Source organism: Trachurus trachurus, assembly GCF_905171665.1.
Source record: "Trachurus trachurus genome assembly, chromosome: 23".
NCBI lineage: Eukaryota > Metazoa > Chordata > Actinopteri > Carangiformes > Carangidae > Trachurus > Trachurus trachurus.
Window position 1 is genome coordinate 4560763 of NC_139912.1, and position 20371 is coordinate 4581133.

A 20371-nucleotide genomic window follows, 5' to 3' on the forward strand; every position below is an offset into this window, starting at 1 on the left:
GTTTCTACTGATTTAATTGGCCTCCGATGATCTAAGGAAGGTATTTGAGTTAGAGATGAACGGACGAGCAGGAAAATAATCAGTTAATAGATCAATTATTGTCTTTTTTTTTGGGAGGGGAAGTTAAAACGAGATGATTAAGTTAATTATGAGTCATGCTGCAGTTTATTTTTACCAGTTAATTGATTAATTGTTCAGTGAACCAGAGTTGCGAAGCTCCACCAGACTTTTCCATCTCGGCCTCATTCACACACACACACACACACACACACACACCTGGAACATCTGGACGTCCGGGCGTCATGTGACCTGCTCACTGATGGACACCTGTCTGTACATAACCGTCACTTTCTCCAACTTCTTGTCTCACTAGATGTTTTTTTTTTGTTTTATTTTGTTTTGTTTTTTCCTCCAGAATCTAAGAGTTAAGTTTTTTGTTTTTTTTTGACAATATCCAGCTTGCTTTGATTTGGATTTGTGTAGTGTCACGTGGATTTTTTTTTTGTTTTTTTTGTTTTTTTTGAATAACCGTGTGCCTGAGAGTCTTCCTCAGTGATATATATTTTAGATCTGTTTTACCCCGTGGAGCCTGTAGATGGTTAAATGTGCTCTGTGTTTTCTGCTGCACTCTGATCTAGTTCGTCTGTTTCTAGGTTCAAAACAAAACAAAAAAACTTTGGCGTTGTTTTTTTTGTTTTTTTCTTCCTGCGAGCAAAAAAGAAAAACAGTAGCAGCTTCTTCAGCTTTTGTGTCTCGGCTCCTGACGGACAGAAGTGATCACAATAAAATATATGAAGACGACAACTCTCTTGTGTGTGTGTGTGTGAGGGTGTGTGTGTGTGTGTGAGGGTGTGGCCTGTGTGTGTCGAGCTCTAATTACAAGGCAGCAAACATCAGCATTTCCTCACTTCCTGTCTGTTCCCGCCCCTGAACGCAGCACATATAGGACACTGTTAAACACGGCCGGATCGACGTCATATGGAGGCCCAGAGGGGACAAAAAGAAGTTGTTGCACACCTGGGAATCAAAAACATGGAATAAGTAATTTAAATACTTGATATTCATCATTTTCTCTTAGGTTTTTAAACCAAAATGCCCCCAAAATCTTTTTTAGTATCTGTTAGTTTCCAGTTTTCTTAAAAAAATATATATTTATTTTACCATTTGCAGGAAAAAATAGTTGAAATATGCACTGCAAAAACTCAAAATCTTACCAAGAATATTTGTCTTATTTCTAGTCAAAACAAATCTCATTCTAATTAAAATAAGACTCATCACATTAAAAGCAGCTTGTTTTTAGACACTTTTTACTTCTTTCAAGCAGATTTTCACTTGAAATAAGTAGAAAAATCTGACAGTGGAGCAAGTTTTTCTTTCTTATTACAAACACAAAAAACTTACTTTCACTGGCAGATTTTTCTACTTATTTCAATTGAAAATTTGTTTGAAACAAGTGAAAATGATCTAAAAACAAGTTGATTTTTAGGTGATGAGTCTTATTTTAAGTGGAAAGAGATTAGTTTTGACTAGAAAAGAGACATTTTGACAAGAAATAAGACAAATATTCTTGGAAAGATTTTGAGTTTTTGCAGTGTGAGTATCAGTAAATCGCATTTTCCATATTTCACTGTTTTCTAACATTCATTCACTGTCAGGAGCATCAACATGATTCAAAGAGTATTTGTCATCCCGTCCCAAGAAATATGGCAGGAATGAAAATCTGTTTCTCACAATTATAATAATCAGTAGCTGCAGCCGTCAGTGAAATAATTGAATAACAGTGTTAGTTTCCTCCGGGGCTACAAGTTATTATCTACTTAGAAAACGCATCACTTACATTATTCACTTATCTGCTAATGATTTATGAAATAACCAGTGAGTTAGACAGATCCTTTTAAAATAAATCAAAATGATTAAAATGTTCTAGTATTTAAGCTCTATATCGATTTATTTAAACGATTGATAATCAAATTATTTGCTTGTTTAATCTTCAGTTGATCGACAGGTGGTGTAAAAACTATAATGACACAATGAGTCCCAGATAGAAAGTGTGAAGCAGAGTAATGAATGTGGTCGAACCAGAGTTTGACACCAGAGATGAGCAGAAGATAAACGTTCACTAATGAAGAGGAAAAAATGAACGTCAATCATCCTGAGACACGTCCACAGGTGATGCAGATGTTCATAAGCCCTTACAACACACACACACACACACACACACACACCCCTCCTCAGTGAAGGACCCTCTGTGTTACAGGGTTATGTAACAGTCTACAGTCAGTCTACAGTTTTCCTCTGAGCCGCTGGTGTTCGACACAACGAGTCCAATGTGAAACACAGAGAAGGTCTGAAAAAACCCAAAGTTTATAAAAACAGAAAGTGAAAACTGAGGTTTAAAAACCAAAAAAAACTAACTAAAAGTATAAAGTAGTAGGTAGATGTCATACATACAGTATAAAGGTAGATGTTTGTATTAAAGCTCCATACAGTATAAAGGTAGATGTTTGTATTAAAGCTCCATACAGTATAAAGGTAGATGTTTGTATTAAAGCTCCATACAGTATAAAGGTAGATGTTTGTGTTAAAGCTCCATACAGTATAAAGGTAGATGTTTGTGTTAAAGCTCCATACAGTATAAAGGTAGATGTTTGTGTTAAAGCTCCATACAGTATAAAGGTAGATGTTTGTATTAAAGCTCCATACAGTATAAAGGTAGATGTTTGTATTAAAGCTCCATACAGTATAAAGGTAGATGTCCATGTGTAGTGTGATTATAAAGCAGCTCTAGGTTCTATATTAACACTGTGAAAGTATCAAAGCCTCAGTCCACAGAGAAATGCACACAGCCTGTATTCAGAAACTGAGTCTTATAAAACCAGCCGTCAGGACTTCCTGTCACTTTGTGATGTCACAACTAAAGCTGTCACAAGCCCCACCCCCCACTTGTACCCAACACTTTGCAGGATTTGTTTTCTCAAAGTGTTTTATTCTGAAATCTGCTCATTTTGGAGGGGCGATAACTAAGAAAACAGTCAGCCAGCCCTTTAAGAGCCCTCATCATCATCATCATCATTAAACATCACCTTCTACTCTACCAGGTGAATCATTCTCCAGCTTGTGGCCAATCATTGATCAGCACCTGCTCGCCCTTTTCCGGGGTTAATGAAAGAAAAACAAGTAGAAGAGAAGTTTGTTTCATTATTCGGTTTAATGACTGACAAAAAAACACACAAAAAAATCAACTTTACATACATTAAGAAGAGTCTATACAACAACATGTAATGTAAAAGTCCGAGAGTCGACCAGGCTGTTGTCCCATAGCAGCATCGTCGCCCCACATAAACATACATACGCACTTCCTATAGCTTTTTTTAGGGCTGGGAGAAAAAATCGATTCACATATATATTGCAATATCTTTTTTGACGATTTTTAAATCGATTTTTTTTTTTCAAAAATCGATTTTTTGGGGGGAAATTCAATTTTTTTTTTTTATATTGTGCAATGTGCATTTGTTCGCCTTTTTTATATACAGAGAGTCCAGGTTTTGAAAAGGGTTTAAGTTCACTTTATAATGGAGTATGTTAATTTATAGCCTCCTACAGTATTTGTGTGCAGATAAATGTTAAAAATGCTAAAGACTAAAAATCGAGAGAATCGGCAACATCGTAGAATCGCAATTTAAATCGAATCGCCATCCAAAAAATTGAGAAGAATCGAATCGGGAGAAAAGCATATCGTCCCAGCCCTAGTTTTTTTTTTTGTACCCTGTCTGTTCAGTGCAGATCTGTGGGGTGTGTTAAACAACATGTAGCTACACACTGTGTGTATACAATACATACATACATACATACATACTTACATACATTATGCACCATTAGATACTTCAAAAAGACTGTAGCAAAAAACTACAGAGAACCGGAGTCTGTAAACAAAATTGACTAAAATGTTCACACACAGGAGGAGTTCATCATCATCGCCTGTGTGCGACACCAAAGTTTACTTCAAAAGTGACTGTAGGTGAACTACAGAGGGCGGAGTCTAGACACACACACACACACACACACAAACACACACACACACACACACACACACACACACACACACACACACACACACACACACACACACACACACACACACACACACACACACACACACACACACACACATACACACATACACTGCAAAAACTCAAAATCCTACCAAGAATATTTGTCTCATTTCTAGTCAAAAATGTCATTTCTAGTCAAAACAAATCTAATTCTACTTAAAATAAGACTCATCACATAAAAAGTAGCTTGTTTTTAGACACTTTTTACTTCTTTCAAGCATATTTTCACTTGAAATAAGTAGAAAAATCTGATAGTGAAGCAAGTTTTTCTTTCTTATTACAAGCACAAAAAACCTGCTTTCACTGGCAGATTTTTCTACTTATGAAAATTAGTTTGAAACAAATGAAAATGATCTAAAAACAAGTAAATTTTTAGGCAATGAGTCTTATTTTAAGCAAAAAGAGATTAGTTTTGACTAGAAATGAGACATTTTAACAAGAAATAAGACAAATATTCTTGGAAAGATTTGGAGTTTTTGCAGTGTATACACATACACATACATTACACACATAGACAACAGTTAAATAACACACTTGCAAATGTCAGAAACAAAAATATCGACAAACAGCTCGACAGGAATGCAAACACACGACTGGCCCACTGGTGTATTTCTAGACTCGGTGGTTTTTAGTGCTTGTGTTTTGTACAATGCCGTGTGCTCGCCCATCCCTATAAGGAGCACTTTCAAACCTCTCCCTCCACATAGTAAAAAAAAGAAAAAAAAAGAAAAAAGTCCGACTCTTACCCACAAACCCCATTCCACAGTCTGTGGTTTGGTGTGGGAGGTTTTTTTGTACCGCGGAGTAAAAATATCTTCCAGCTCAGCTTGGTGCTTGCAGCTCCTCCTGCAGCCATCATTGGTCCGGTGGGACAAACACAAGCTGCTTTATAACTGTCACAATATGTCAGAACTTAGTAATAAAGTTCATCTAGAGAAAAAAAAGTGCTTTCAACTTTGATCTCGTCCTGAAAGCCCCTGATGGAAAAAACAAACAAATAAAATAAAAAAACATTTACCGACAATCCCTGCTGACTAAAAAAAATGCCCCCAAAACCAGTGAAAACGGAGAAACGTCCCGTGTAACAGAGGTGATAATAACGACTTCACAGCCTGGGAATGGAAAATAACCGTAGTGTAAGTTATAAAAGCAAAAGGTGGGAGGTATTTTTCAGGTATGTGTTGTGGGTTTTGTTGTTTTTAAACCATTATTAAGACTAGAAATATGATTTGCAGAGCCTGATTAACCTGCTAGACAACACCCGGGGCAAAGTTTAAACCATGCACTGCAAAAACTCAAATATCTTACCAAGAATATTTGTCTTATTTCTAGTCAAAATGTCATTTCTAGTCAAAATAAATCTCATTATACTTACAATAAGACTCATCAAATAACTAGACAGCATTCAAGCATATTTTCACTTGAAATAAGTAGAAAAATCTGATAGTGGAGTAAGTTTTTCTTCCGTATTACAAGCACAAAAAACTTTTTTCAAGTGAAAATTTGTTTGAAACAAATGAAAATGATCTAAAAACAAGTACAGTTTTAGGTGATGAGTCTTATTTTAAGTGGAAAGAGATTAGTTTTGACTAGAAATGAGACATTTATTACAAGAAATAAGACACAAATTCTTGGAAAGATTTTGAGTTTTTGCATCGTGACCCTGTGGTGTCCCTTCCTCATATGTCATACATTCCCAGAAACAACCCTATTCTCTGAACTTTAACCGTGCATGGTGTCAGTTTATTTAGATTAAGAGCAGATATATTTAGAAATTTAAGTAGTAATGGTCTTAAAAATTATAATAATGCCACAACATCATAGATTTAAAAGAAGGGCCTTTTCCATTTCAGTTCATAGTGTGCGTTAGCAAAGGACCAAATAAATGTTCGCTTTGGCCAACAGAGGATCCAGCCTTACTCTATACATAAAAAATACAATTAAAACCCAAATAAAAATTGATTTAAGATTCAATCTGGGGCCCCTCTCCAAAGAGCATCGCATTTTGAGGCAAACATGGTCTTAGTCCCATTGTGCTTCATCATGGTTCAATCAAGTCCCCAACAAATTCACAACCTCCTACTGTCAGACTGAGGTTTTGCAGAAACTGCAGTGCCCAGTCTGATTAAATATGTGTTTATGTTTGGTCTTTTCATTGGATCTGTTGATGTTTAGATGTTGGGGTTTAGGAATTGGGTTTTTAAAAAGTCTGGTTGTTCACAATCACCGCCTTTTGTGGCAATCTCGATGCTTCTGTTCACAGCATCAGCTTGTCCCTAAGGAGGTATACAGTATATATGATGTCTTCACTGCAAAAACTCAAAATCTTAACAAGAATATTTGTCTTATTTCTAGTCAAAACAAATCAAATTCTACTTAAAATAAGACTCGTCAAAAAGTAGCTTGTTTTTAGACACTTTTTACTTATTTCAAGCATATTTTCACTTGAAATAAGTAGAAAAATCTGACATTGGAGCAAGTTTTTCTTTCTTATTACAAGCACAAAAAACTTGCTTTCACTGGCAAATGTTTCTACTTATTTCAAGTGAAAATGATCTGAAAACAAGTCCATTTTTGGGTGATGAGTCGTATTTTAAGTGGAAAGAGTTTAGTTTTGACTAGAAATGAGACATTTTGACAATAAATAAGACAAATATTCTTGGAAAGATTTTGAGTTTTTGCAGTGTTCGATCAGCTTGCAGTTCATCTGTCCTCTGAGACTTCTGCAGCAGCTGCACAGTGCCACACTGGTTTGTCAGTTTTTTAAATAGCCCAGGAATTGAGAACTGGCTGTGCAGGTCTATCACAGGATTCCTCCTCCTGTAAAGGTATGTCTTTTCTCTCTCCTTCTCTCTCTTTCTCTCCGGCCACGCCTCAAACTCAGTCTCGCATGGAGAAACGTCTATCATCTATCATACCACCCCCACCGAGCAGCTGCACACCGGAGATTCATGTTCGACAGGTTGCAGCCCGGCTGGAGAATAAAATGTGAAAGTCTTTCAAGAGTCCTTCAGCAGCCCCAGCTTCTTCAACGCCTCTCTACGTGATTCGTTCATCGCGCCGCGTCCGGAGAACTGCACGGTGATGCCCTGGGGCCGGAACATGGGCGCCGATTTCCGCCTGCGTTCGGGGGAGAAGGTCCTTTGCGGTGCTTTCGGCAGACCGAGTTGAGTCGAGTTGTGGAAAGACGAGTGTCGGGCAGGTCTCGGGGCGGTCGCCGGCGGCGGAGCTTTGAAACTCTTCGTCGATGAGTTTTCCGGAGCGCGATGAGAAGGGTTGATGGTCCGACTCTTTCCTCCGTAACTGTTTGGCGTAACTTGTGGCATCTCCGATTTGACGGGCAAGGTTTGGCTCTTGTCGATGTGGGAGCTGAGGATGTCGGGAAGGTCGTTCCTGGTTCTAGTGACAGAAACAGGCGTCATAACCTTGCTTTTCCCTCCGTAGGGGTTCAACTCACTGGGGTTGGCCAGTGCAGGTGGGAGGATTTGGGGTTCGTGGCTTGTTGGAACTGTTTCTGGCTCGGTCTTGGAGGAAACTGTAGGTTTGACCATGATGGACTTCCCTCCATAGCTGTTAAATTCCAGTGAGGCGACCTCGGGTTGAGGCGGAGGGGGAGGAGAGGGTGCCTTGGTTTCTACAGGAGGTGGAGGGTAAGTTGTTGGAAGTGAAGGACTCGGTTGGGGGTTTCTTTGTTCTTGGCTCCTGAGAGAATTCGTCCGCAGAATCTCTGCTGCTTTTTGGTCTCTGTGACTCAGCGGCGGCGGTGGTGTTGTAACTTTGGGCTCTGGCACCGTGGGAGCACTGGCCTCTGGAGGTTTGGCACTGCAGGTTTCTGCACCCGAGGGAAGATCCAGCGGGATAGAGAGGAACGACGTACCCCCCGACATGGCTCGATTCCTAGTTAGCCCCAACTTAGACAAGGCCTCCATCCTGGATTTGTCCGGCGTCGGGTCCTTGAAGGAAATGCTGCGAGTTGGGATGTTTCGAACCCTCTCTTCTGCAGCGTGCGGATGAGTGTTTTCCTGCAGCAGAGGATGGGACGTTCCCGTGAGGTTTGCCAGCATTTGCGTCCGCCTCTCTTGGATGTTCACGTTAGCCAGAGACTGGTTCTGGTGCTCCTTATTGCTGCTGCTGCCACCGAGGATCATGCTGATGTTAGCCGGGTAGCGGGAAGGCTTCGCCGAGGTAGGAGGACCGTGTTTTGATGCAAGATCTGCACCGTAGCTCGATGGTTTGTCAGACTCGAAGCTGCGACGGTGGATGAGCGAGGAGGGAAGCAAGGTGGGTGTTCCTCCTCCTCCCGCCTGGTTCTCAGCGATCTGATGGGCGATCAGGACCGGCGTGGGAATCGAGCCCGGAGGATGGTACGAGGAGTGGCTGCTGTCGGTCGGCCCGTAGCTGCCGCTCGGTAGCGGGGGGTTGTACTCCGAGGGTAAGCTGTCACGCCTCGGCTTTATCTCAAAGTGGCTTTCAGGGGGTGGCAACATACTCTGGAAATCTGGAAAGGAAGGAATCGTGAAATGGTCAGTAGGCCGATAGATAAATATTTGTTATTGCGTCGATCTATAGAAGATACAAGCAAGGCAAGGCAAGAATATTTGTCTTATTTCTTGTTAAAATGTCTCATTTCTAGTCAAAACAAATCTCTTTCCACTTAAAATAAGACTCATCACTTAAAAAATGAACTTGTTTTTAGATCATTTTCACTTGTTTCAAGCAAATTTTCATTTGAAATAAGTAGAAAAATCTGCCAGTGAAAGCTGAACGTTTTTTGCGCTTGTAATAAGGAAGAAAAACTTGCTCCACTATCAGATTTTTCTATACTTATTTCAAGTGAAAATATGCTTGAAAAAAGTAAAAACTGTCTGAAAACGAGTTACTTTTTAATGTGATGAGTCTTATTTTAAGTATAATGAGATTTGTTTTGACTAGAAATGACATTTTGACTAGAAATAAGACAAATATTCTTGGTAAGATATTTGAGTTTTTGCAGTGTATAAGCCCGTTTTTACAAACAATTTGTCTCAAAGGGCTTCACATAGCATCACAACAACATCCTCTGTCCTTAGACCCTCACATCGACTGAGGAAAAACTCCATGGAAAACCCTTTTAACAGGGAAAAATCTGAGAAACCTCAGGGTGAGCAACAGAGGAGGACAGCTGCAGTACATTACCTGGACTGGTGGGAATGAAGTTTGACTCTCTGGTCTGCACCAAGTCCGGTTCTGGTCGCACCAGGTCTATGATATCCTGGTCTTTGGGACTGAGAGGTCTGACCACCACGGGGTCGGCGGGGCTCAATGCTCGGGGTTTATCCACCTCTTCGACAGCAGGCGCCATCTGCCCGGGTCTCGGGTCGTCCTCATCCAGACTCTCCTCCAATGAGACAATGGTGTCTTCAAAGAACTGGATGCATTCCTGCTCCTCCTGGCTCAGATACCGCATATCATCGTCCTGCAAAAGAACAGAAGAAAAATAGTTCATATGGTGTAACTCCATTGTCTAATAAAGGTCTATAGAGGCCAGAACATTAGGATTTCTAGACCTTTGGCCTCTATAGACTTTCTTGAGACTCTGAAATGTTGGTATCTCTCCTCTAGACCATCATCATAACTCCTGATAAAGGCCCAGAGAGGCTGACACATTAGGATCTCTAGACCTTTGACCTCTCTAAAGAGACCTACACTGCAAAAACTCAAAATCTTTCCAAGAATATTTGTCTTATTTCTGGTCAAAATGTCTCATTTCTAGTCAAAACTGATCTCTTTCTACTTAAAATAAGATTCATTGCCTAAAAATGAACTTGTTTTTAGATCATTTCACTTTTCAATTGAAATAAGTAGAAAAATCTGCCAGTGAAAGCAAGTTTTTTGTGCTTGTAGGGCCTAATAAGAAAGAAAAACTTGCTCCACTATCAGATTTTTCTACTTATTTCAAGTGAAAATATGCTTGAAATAAGTAAAAAGTGTCTAAAAACAAGCTACTTTTTATGTGATGAGTCTTATTCCAAGTGCAGTAGAATTAGATTTGTTTTGACTAGAAATAAGACAAATATTCTTGGTAAGATTTTGAGTTTTTGCAGTGTAAACATTAGGATGATCAATAAACTGTGAATCCGAGCAAGAGTAGTGTATGGGATGTTCTTCTTTTTAAGACCAAGGTGAGACCTTTCCAACATTTACATGTGCTAATATCTTCATCAATCAAAACTTCTATTAAGCTTTAACAGTTCAGGTTCGTCTTCATTTCTCTCTTCATCTCGGTGCAAACCATCCACTACAACTTTCTCCTACAGTAGACGTGTGTACAGAGTGAACACAGGCCTGTTTGTTCCTCCATCCCAACCCTTCAAACTTTCTTTCCCACCCTATATTTAGCTCAAATGCCCCTCTCTTCTGTTTCTATTGCCCCTCCCTTCACCTTCACCTCCACAGCTACCTGTCCTGCTTCGCACAGTGCTGCCACTGAAGAAACAACACAATGGGCTATCCAGTAACAACAACACCGTGACTACTGATTTTGCTGCCTCACTCTGTGGTCTTTCTTCCGTCCTGATAAAGATCGAGTCCGCCTATTTAAACTAAACCACATGGCCGTGAGGAGCAGGTAATCTCCCGTGACAACATGAAACAGACCCGAAAAAACAGCTGCACTGGAGAAAACCAGTTACATTAGTTGGTTTTGCAGTTTTCATACTTTAGATACAAGATGCTTTACAGTAACCGACTGATAATTAAAAATTGAAACCAATCCCTGTCTTCAGGAAGTCAAAAACTAGCCAGGTACACTGAATATTTGTCTTATTTCTAGTCAAAATGTCATTTCTAGTCAAAATAAATCTAATTATATTATAAGACTCATCACATTTAAAAAGTAGCATTGTTTTTAGACACTTTTTACTTTTTTCAAGCACATTTTCCACTTTAAATAAGTAGAAAAATCTGACAGTGGAGCAAGTTTTTCTTTCTTATTACAAGCACAAAAAACTTGCTTTCACTGGCAGATTTTTCTACTTATTTCAATTGAAAATTAGTTTGAAACAAGTGAAAACTGTCTAAAAACAAGTACATTTTTAGGTTTTGAGTCTTATTTTAAGTGGAAAGAGATTAGTTTTGACTAAAATTGAGACATTTAGAAATAAGACAAATATTCTTGGAAAGATTTTGAGTTTTTGCAGTGTACCTCTGATGTTTGACTTAAGTGATGCTAGCTGGATGTTGAACAAATTAAATTAGCTGTTAGCACACCCAAAACCTGTGTGGACATAAGTATAAAAAACTTGCACAGAAACCTTTCTGTCTTCGTCGACATGCATCCATTACATCATGTTTGTTTAATGTGTACACAAACAGAAATGTGAAAGCATGTCTGTGGTTTTAGGAGGAATTATATGCTGAAGCTATTTCTTGGCAAACGTTAAAGTTGAGCACAGTGACCGTCCCAAAGTCCTCGAGTCTTGTTACAGTGAGATTGGCGGGTTTGGAGCGACATTGCACGAAGAAGTCCAAAACCAAAACTTGTGCTCGCCTTGATATCTGTTGTTTGTCCAACCCTAACTCTAACCTCTCATTAAACCGTAATGTCGTTTTAACATCTCTGTTTGTGAACAGACTAACAACTGCTTAGAGTCTTTATGCTAAGGCAAGCTAACCATATCCTCAGTCCAGATTTGTGCTTCAGTTTTTGCAAAGTGTGAACTAAAGCAACTGTTAAATGGATTTTTATCATCTTCAGAGAGAACCAGGCAACATATTTTTCCCACACTGCAAAAACTCAAAATCTTTCCAAGAATATTTGTCTTATTTCTTGTCAAAATGTCTCATTTCTAGTAAAAACAAAACTCTTTTCAGTTACAATAAGAATCCTCACCTAAAAATTAACTTGTTTTTAGATCATTTTCATTTGTTTCAAACAAATTTTCACTTGAAATAAGTAGAAAAATCTGCCAGTGAAAGCAAGTTTTTTGTGCTTGCTCCACTATCAGATTGTTCTACTTATTTCAAGTGGAAAATATGCTTGAAAGAAGTAAAAATTGTCTAAAAACAAGCTACTTTTTAATGTGACGAGTCTTATTTTAAGTATAATTAGATTTGTTTTGATTAGAAATAAGACAAATATTCTTGGTAAGATTTTGAGTTTTTGCAGTGCATGCTTGATGCTAAGCTAAGCTAGCTGCCCCCTTGACTCCAGCTTTATGCTAAAGCAATACTCTGTTGTTTCAGGAATGACGTGTTAATTAGGCCAATTTTGTGAACTTCGGACTGAAGCAGGCCAAGTTTCCCGCTATTTACAGTCATTACGTTAAGATAAGTTAAGCTAATCATGTCCTCACTGAAGATTTTGCATCAGTTTTTGATGCACAAATGCTGACTCCAACTTCATGCTAAGAGGAAAAGCATTTTGTGACCTTGGTGCAAAACCAAGCTGTTTACAGCCTTTATGCTAAGCTAAACTAAGCTAACCGGCATTTAAAGGATGAAATAATTGTTTTGTCCGCAGTCTATTCCACCTGTGACCACGATTACAACACTTTTCCCACTGATGTGAGTGAACAACAGAGTGTTTAACAGTGCAGTGGTTGTGTTTCACTACAATTAGCCTACACAACACAACCACCACCAGTCTGAAGGAAGCTGCTTGTTTGAGCGGTTTTCAAGGTGACGACCTTCAGCTTGATGGTTGACAAGGCAAACAGAGCCCGTTGCTGACATCGGTGTTGTTTAAGGTGAGCTGTGCTTCACACAATAGTCACCTGCAGCAACACCCAACTGAAACCTAGCAAGGAGATAAACAACCAATGTGCCGGTTTCAGCTGGACTGAATGGTGCATATTGTCGAGAAGCAGCTCAGGACCTAGAAAACTGCAGCTCGACCGGTTCGCCCAAGTTGTGTGCTGCTGATAATGAATGTCATCCCCAAGGCATGTGTGTGTGTGTGTGTGTGTGGAGGAGGGGGGGGAAGGATTAAGTTGTTAAGCAGGTGTAATTTCTCAGTGACAGAGATGGCTATGGGTGCATTGTGTAAACACAGTGCCGAGGTTTTGAATAATCAGTTGTTCATCTGATACGCTGAGTGTGTGTTGACTGTGAGTGTGAGAGTCAGAGGACAATAGAACAAGACGACTCTATTCATACCTGTGTCCTGAGTGGCACCAACTGTCCCAGCAGCAGCAGCAGCAGCAGCAGCCATTAAATCTGCTCTACTGTGGTTGATAATTATCTAAATGTGACTCATAGGGATATAATGCAACACGTGTAATTATCAGTTTCCTCATTTCTATGTAGCGTAAATGTCGACATCCGGGTCGATGAACTCCAATAAAAGTGGAGAAAAGTCTGTCAAATGTGTTGCAGAAGAACTTAATTTATAACATGCATACATCGAACTGTGTTTTTTTGTCGTTTATAACAAGGTTTTCCTTATATCCATATAGTAAGTTTTAAGCCTGTTAAAGAGGGAGAGGGTTTAGGAGACTGAGACCTGGTTTGTTGGTGCATGTAAAAGAAAATATGTTCATGTTCTGTCACTGAGCTCAATGTCACGTTGAGTTTGTCCAAAAAAAATATTTAGCAAAAACAAAAAAATCTGCCTACATGACGTCAATAAGTCTCAGACCTAAAAACTTTTTCTTGTTCTTCCCCGTGTCGTTAATTTTCCTGATTCCTGAGGTTTAATGGTGTAAAACGTTACGTTATTTCCTTCACCTCATTGACTCTCAGCCTCCCTGGTTTTTTTAGGTACTTACACCAAGTCCGGGGTTTCTTCTGGCGCCCCCGTTGACGGCGTACTGGAGCATAGAGTTGGCGTGCACACGGACGTCCATGGCGTGTGAGGGGTCAGAGGTCAGCTGCTCATCTCACAGAGGGTCCGGCGTTGCAGAATCATTGAATCTTCTGCAGCATCCGGAGAAGAGAGAAAGAGAGATAGAGAGGAGACGTCACTCGGCTGATACTAAACTGACCCCGGAGAGAGGTCACTCAAGGTCAAAGTGTCAGAGACAGGAAGCAAAAACAAGAATATTGAAAAAATAAAAGTCCTGCTTTAAAAATCCGACTTAAATATAAAAGAATTAGCGTTTAAATTGAAACTTAATTGATAAATTCTATGGGTTTTTATATAATCTCTGCTGTGCACTGCAAAAACTCAAAATTTTTCCAAGAATATTTGTCTTATTTCTTGTCAAATGTTTCATTTCTAGTCAAAACTAATCTCTTTCCGGGGCGGTGCGTGGCGCAGTGGGTAGAGCGGCCGTCCCATGTTGAGGCTACAGTCCTCGCCGCAGGCGTCCCCGGTTCGAATCCCGCGTCGGGCAGACCTTTCCTGCGTGTCATTCCCCCTCTCTCTGCCTCCCCATTTCCTGTCTATCTCTACTGTCATCACTATCAAATAAAAGCAAAAAGCCGAAAAAAATATATACTTTAAAACTAATCTCTTTCCACTTAAAATAAGACTCATCACCTAAAAATTAACTTGTTTTTTGATAATTTAACTTGTTTTAAACAAATTTTCAATTGAAATAAGTAGAAAAATCTGCCAGTGAAAGCAATTTTTTTGTGCTTGTAATAAGAAAGAAAAACTTGCTCCACTGTCAGATTTTTCTACTTATTTCAAGTGAAAATATGCTTGAAAAAAGTAAAAAGTGTCTAAAAACAAGCTACTTTTTATGTGAGGAGTCTTATTTTAGGTATAACTAGATTTGTTTTGACTGGAAATGACATTTTGCCTAGAAATAGGCAAAATATTCTTGGTAAGATTTTGAGTTTTTGCAGTGTGCAGCCTCTTTGTCAAACATTAACCAGTGTTTTGATGAGGTATTTATGGCTCAGTTTACTGTAGCTATTTAAAAGTTAACTCAGTGTTTCTCTATGTAAAGCCATTGGGTATATTAGTCAAATTAGGATTATTAACTCAGAAACGTTGAGGAATAAAGGTATGAGATAATCTGATGATCCACAGTTTTACGGCCCATCAGCGATGCACCTGATGGACCAGTCGACCCGGAACAGGCCGAGCTGCACAACAGGCTCGAGCCGAAACCAGTGACACACATTCCTGTTGTAACACTGCTGCTGATAAAAGCCTCGGAAAACAATAGAAGGCGCCGGAAAAAGGAAAAGTTGTGATGCCAAAAACAACAACGAATGATTCTGCATAACATCATGATAACAGGAGATTCAATCACAACCCAATGGACCAAATACAGCATCTTCGTATCAGTGTGGGTCATGAACTGAGTCATGGTGTGATGATACATTGTTTGTTTTTTGGTTGTTAATAGCAATTCACATGTGGTTATTCAACACATTTCCCCTCCTTTAAACTCTCACAAGTTCATTATTATCTGCAGCAAATAATCTACTAGATGTAGGCTATTACAACATTCAGAAGTGCAAAAGAAATATTTGTTTTTACTTTGCTCTTGTCAAACATTGGACAACTTTCTCTTTGTTTGGTTTTTAAAGTCAATAAAATAAAACTTTACATGTGCCCACACCTACTTAAACAAACTTTGATGTCTGTAATAACTAACACTTGACACTTTATACAGTAAATGTTAATTCATACTGATCAGAAATCAGTTTTTCATTGCTGATACTTATTTTTATTGTACTGTAATTAACAACACTGTATTTGCAGTGGTTTTTAGAAGAAAAAATGATAAAATATAGGATTTTAAATAGAAGAAATAAAACCTACAGCACACTTCTATATTACATTATATTCTTTGTTATACATTAGTCACTGTATGTTTGGTTTTACAGTGAGCAGGAGTGTCTGTCACAGAAATATTATATAAAGATTCCCCATGAGTTTAAGAAAATAAAAGCCTTAACTTTCACCAAAATTAAATAATAAATAAAAAGACTTTAAACTCACCCGGCAGCTCCGCAGCTCTTTCATCATAATACAAACAGTTTCCTTCACAGATGAAGCAGCGACTTTAATCTGAAACTTGTTGTAAAACTCTCTTTTCTTTCTTCTTTTCCTTAAACTCCGGTGGTTTCTCGTCCTCTCGTGCGCTCCCGGTGAGCTCCGCGTGCGTAATGACACCAGAAGGCACGTTACGCATCAGTTTTAAGCCACGAGGAGACTCCGCCCACCCCATAGTGTTAGTAGGGTGTGTGTGTGTGTGTGGTTTCATTCACTTGTTAGGTGACTATAGTGACACACTCGTTAGTTATCTCGCGCATTCACACACACACCTTGTGTATAAAGGAGTTTCACTGGGATGGGTTCAGGAACTGTGGGATATTCCACCTTTGCCCTTTCTTGTCGTTTGACCTGTTTAACCTGGATCGGTGACAACAACAGTTCTCACCGAGTTATTATCAGTTTTATTTATGGCTCAACACTTTATGGTATAAGTTCATTATTGACACAGTCATTTCAATGCATGAGTCAGGCACCGATAAAATATGTACAGGACAATACGTTACAGTGATACTGTAGATAGGTCTACAGTGGAAAAAAACGAGACCATTGAGAACAAGAATAAAGATTGGTGTTTTAAAGGAAAGGAATATCTATTTGTATAACAGTATTTTATAGTAATCATTCACTGTAATTATTTATTGAAAAATTCCTGGGAAGCACACGGTTGTTGGGTTTATTATTAACCTCCAGATGAATTTCCTTGACATAACATTTCTATATGTAAACCCAAGACAATATTTATTTCTAATAAATAGATAATTGAAACTTTTTTTTTTATTTGTATAGCTATAAGAAGTCTCTGTTTGCATAAAGCAGGAATCTGAAAGAGCACAAATCATCAGTTTAATATGCCTGATTAAACTGATAATTTAATCGAGCAAATGAAAAAGTACTTTGTCTTTTACTACAAAGAAGAATTAATTACCCGTAGGCTACAAAACACTGAAAGGACTTAGCCTACAGGTAACACTCTTTTTTTGTTTATTGGTTTTCACCGCCACCTGCTGGCTGCAGCCTGGTAGCAAACTCTGGCTTTATATCATGACTACGGTCGTGAAGGTACCGACAATAAAACACACTGAGGAAGACGGGTCAACCCTTCAAAATAAGAGCATAGCTGTAGAGCCTATACTTCTTGATACATAGTACAGCATCGATCTGTAATTGACTGTATTGACTTTTATTATAAGGAAAATATTAGTAGAAGCAGTTGTAGTATCATTACTATTATCTATTAACCCTAATCTCATTTTTTTCTCTCCTTTTTTCTGTAGGCCTACTTTATTTTATTCTTTTTTTGTCTTTTTCTTTTTTCTTGCTTTTAATTGTATGTGTAATGTTTCCAATTTTTACTATTTGGGGTTTTATTAAAATTTTTAAATATTGTAGGCTATGTTTATTTTTATTTTTTTTCTGTTTCCAATTCTTTAATGTTTATGTAAAGGCCAGTATGAAATGCACAATCTCGCCATAGGAATAAGAGGAGAGAATATAGGTTGTAGGAATTACCCTCATCTAGCGGTGCGGTTGCATATCTGAACATATTCTTGATATTGCATTCACGTGAAATCGGGCAGACGTCAGTCAGACAACAGACGCTGCATGTAACAGGATAAACAAGCGTCTAAACAAGTGGTCCGCCAGCACGAGGCAAAACAATACAGGCGTGACAATATGTTGTCATGGTGATGTCATATTGTTTTACCGTCTTTCTCTCATGGAGTAAAATGACATCCGGTTGGTTTGCCGACGGCCGTCTGCCTGACTGCACCTGAATGCAACACCAGTGCCTCCGTCCTTCCTCACACTACACAGTGGTGACAGTTTCAAAGATATTCAATATATGGAGGTTTATAAACCGTCTTTGACAGTTTTAACAGACGCTACCTGGAAAACGTTCTCCCCGAGCCGATAGCTCCACTGAGTTTCCATGGTTACCTACGGTCACGCTGCCACTCAACGTAAAAAAAATAAATGGCGATGCAACATGGCCGCCGCGGTTCGGTGGGTCGCCCACTTAACGACTTGTAACAACTCATTCAGGTACGAGAAAGCTTTCATGTGTATGCGGGTGTGATTCGACTAGAGTGAAATACGTATATATGAAAGCAGTATTTGATTTCTGCTAATAAAAAGCCAGTTACATACTGAATATTTTGACTGTTGACAAAAACGTAGCCTAGCTAAGCAACTGCTTAGCTAACGTTAGGCTACTTGTTTAAACAGCAAAATGAGCTGTTTTCAAACCAGGTTTTTGAATTGTTATTTTCACTCAGACTTTTGTGAATACTAATGCTTAATGAGACACTCAACTTTGATATAGCCTAATAGGTAGGCTATACGCATTTTTAATATTACAAGCCATGTTTCCACAGGCTTTAATCTGAAAGCAGGTAGCCTACCGGAAGTGCCATTATTACACACTGTGATTTGACAATGGTGTGGGTAGAGGAGGAGGTGGGAGGAGGAGGAGGGGGAGGACCAGGCAGGCGCATCAATGACAGGGCCGCCACACGGAGCCTCGCCGCTCGGCCTGTTTCCTGTCTGAGGCTCGGGGCAGCGGACGGACTGATCCGAGCGGAGTGAGTGAGGATGCGGGAGCAGGTGCGGTTCTCCTCCCGGTTCTCCTCCCGGTTCCCCCGCTGCCTTTTACTCCTCGTCGCCGCTCTCACATCATCATCATCATCCGCGTCCGCCGACGGAGAGCTGAGGCCGTGCAATGAGGTGAGTGAGCGCTCTTTATTGTCCCATTATCAATACTGTTGTTGTTGCTGTTATTATTATGTCTCATAATAAACTGATATAAAGCCTCTTATAGACAGCGCTGTGCGATTTAAAAGACTAAAATCAATTCCTTTTTTAAAATCTTTGCTCTCATTAGGATATTTATGTTTATTCTCAGTCATCAAGTTAAGAAAATGGCCATGCAAACAGAAATAAACAACCACAGCAGCACTTAAACGCTTCCTCTAATGCACAATAAAATAAAACACTACACGCCTATATGTCTAACTCGTCCAGTTACTATACAGTATATATTGGCTCAGCTGTGTCCCGCCGCTCCACGCTGCTGATCGGCTTAAAATCCGCTTCATGTTATAGCCTATATAAATAAACGTGCTCCGTAACAGGATGACGCTGAGTGCCGGCCTCCCTCCCCGCCTCTCAGCAGCCTCTTGCCGGCCAGCACGGCCAGGATTACCCGCTGAGGAGGGAGGAAGGGAGGGAGAGATAGAGGGAGGAGGCAGAGCTGCATGTCCTCCAGGATGCTGCCTCATCGATTCCATTGATAATAACAGTGTACAAACTCTATAGCCTATTGATTAGCTGCTGTTATATCAGGTCATTATAATCATTCACTAGGCTAATGCTTTGCAGACTATTTATAAGTCATTCATAATAACAACTTTTCCCCTCCTTTTCCTTTTTCCTCAGTCATTAATGAAGGTTAATAATGTCTTCCTCAGTTTGTCACCTATAAATGTTATTAACCAATAGGTTTGACAATAATCAATGAAGTGTGGAGTGGTAAATGTTAACGAGCTGTTAATGAATGAATGGATGGCCTCCTCTGATTGGTCCCTGCATGCAGGCAGCACATCCTGGCAACTGAAGAAGTTATTCTCACTATATGTTCACACTGATCTATAAAACATTAGTAAATGGTTTAATCAACCGATAATAGAGTTATTGATCACAGGCTGTGAATGCAGATTGGTTAAAAAGTCCTTCACCTCCAACAATTTTCGGTAACACTTTAGAATGAGTATAGCTACACACTATTAAGCATTAGTTACGCATTAAATACTGAATTCATCATTAGTATGTAGTTGAAAAATGTTTTACTCATCATTGATAAGCACTAACCGTGTTTATAAACTACATACTAATGAATATTCAGTATTTATTAATGCTTAACTAATGCTTAATAGGCCAATTTTCTCATCACATGTGGAGTTAAAGCATCAAAACCTGTGCATTGGGGCTTTGTTTTCCACTTTTAATGCAACATCCTTTAGAGTGCAAAGCTTCACTCTGGCTCGTCTCCTCCTCCTCCTCCTCCTCCTCCTCCTCCTCCTCCCCCGAACCGAAAGCTGTTCAGCTCAGTCAGCTGGACGGACCAATCAGCCGAGGACGGCGGCGGCCGACCGACAGCAGCAGCTGCATGGCTGCGGCCGAGCAGCGACGACATCTAAGAGGCAGCAGCTCATTAGAGAGAGAGAGAAGGAACAGTGGCAGAAAGACGTAGTATAGCTACGTCCAGGAGGATGAAACAGCAAGAGAGAAAGAGAAAGAGAGAGAAAGAGAGAAAGAGAGAGGAGAA

The 20371-nt window shown here is 39.5% G+C and overlaps 2 protein-coding genes across 2 annotated transcripts in view; one reads left to right on the top strand and one right to left on the bottom strand.

Moving 5' to 3' along the window:
• Nucleotides 1-6703: 6703 nt before the first annotated feature.
• On the bottom strand, nt 6704-16121 carry proser2 (proline and serine rich 2). Its single transcript, XM_083999182.1, has 4 exons — nt 15991-16121; nt 13859-14006; nt 9288-9567; nt 6704-8610 (listed from the first exon to the last, which is right to left on the bottom strand). The coding sequence occupies exons 2-4, from the start codon at nt 13934-13936 to the stop codon at nt 7112-7114; spliced, it is 1857 nt and encodes a 618-aa protein (XP_083855308.1). The 5' UTR covers nt 13937-14006; nt 15991-16121; the 3' UTR covers nt 6704-7111.
• Nucleotides 16122-18639: 2518 nt separating this feature from the next.
• LOC311006511 (endosome/lysosome-associated apoptosis and autophagy regulator family member 2-like) overlaps nt 18640-20371 on the top strand; it is a gene marked incomplete at both ends in the record, with an annotated part of 33247 nt that continues 31515 nt past the window's right edge. Inside the window, one exon of the mRNA XM_083999359.1 lies at nt 18640-18771. Coding sequence (XP_083855485.1) covers nt 18640-18771 — 132 coding nt within the window. The remainder of the gene's footprint in view (nt 18772-20371) is intronic.

Excerpts from the sequence above, each read along its gene's own strand:
- proser2 (XM_083999182.1), bottom strand. The coding sequence starts at position 13,936 with ATGGACGTCCGTGTGCACGCCAACTCTATGCTCCAGTACGCCGTCAAC. Across the intron at positions 9,568-13,858 it reads GAAGAAACCCCGGACTTGGT|GACGATGATATGCGGTATCT; the intron begins GTAAGTACCTAA and ends GTTCTTTTGCAG. Across the intron at positions 8,611-9,287 it reads CTTCATTCCCACCAGTCCAG|ATTTCCAGAGTATGTTGCCA; the intron begins GTAATGTACTGC and ends CTTCCTTTCCAG.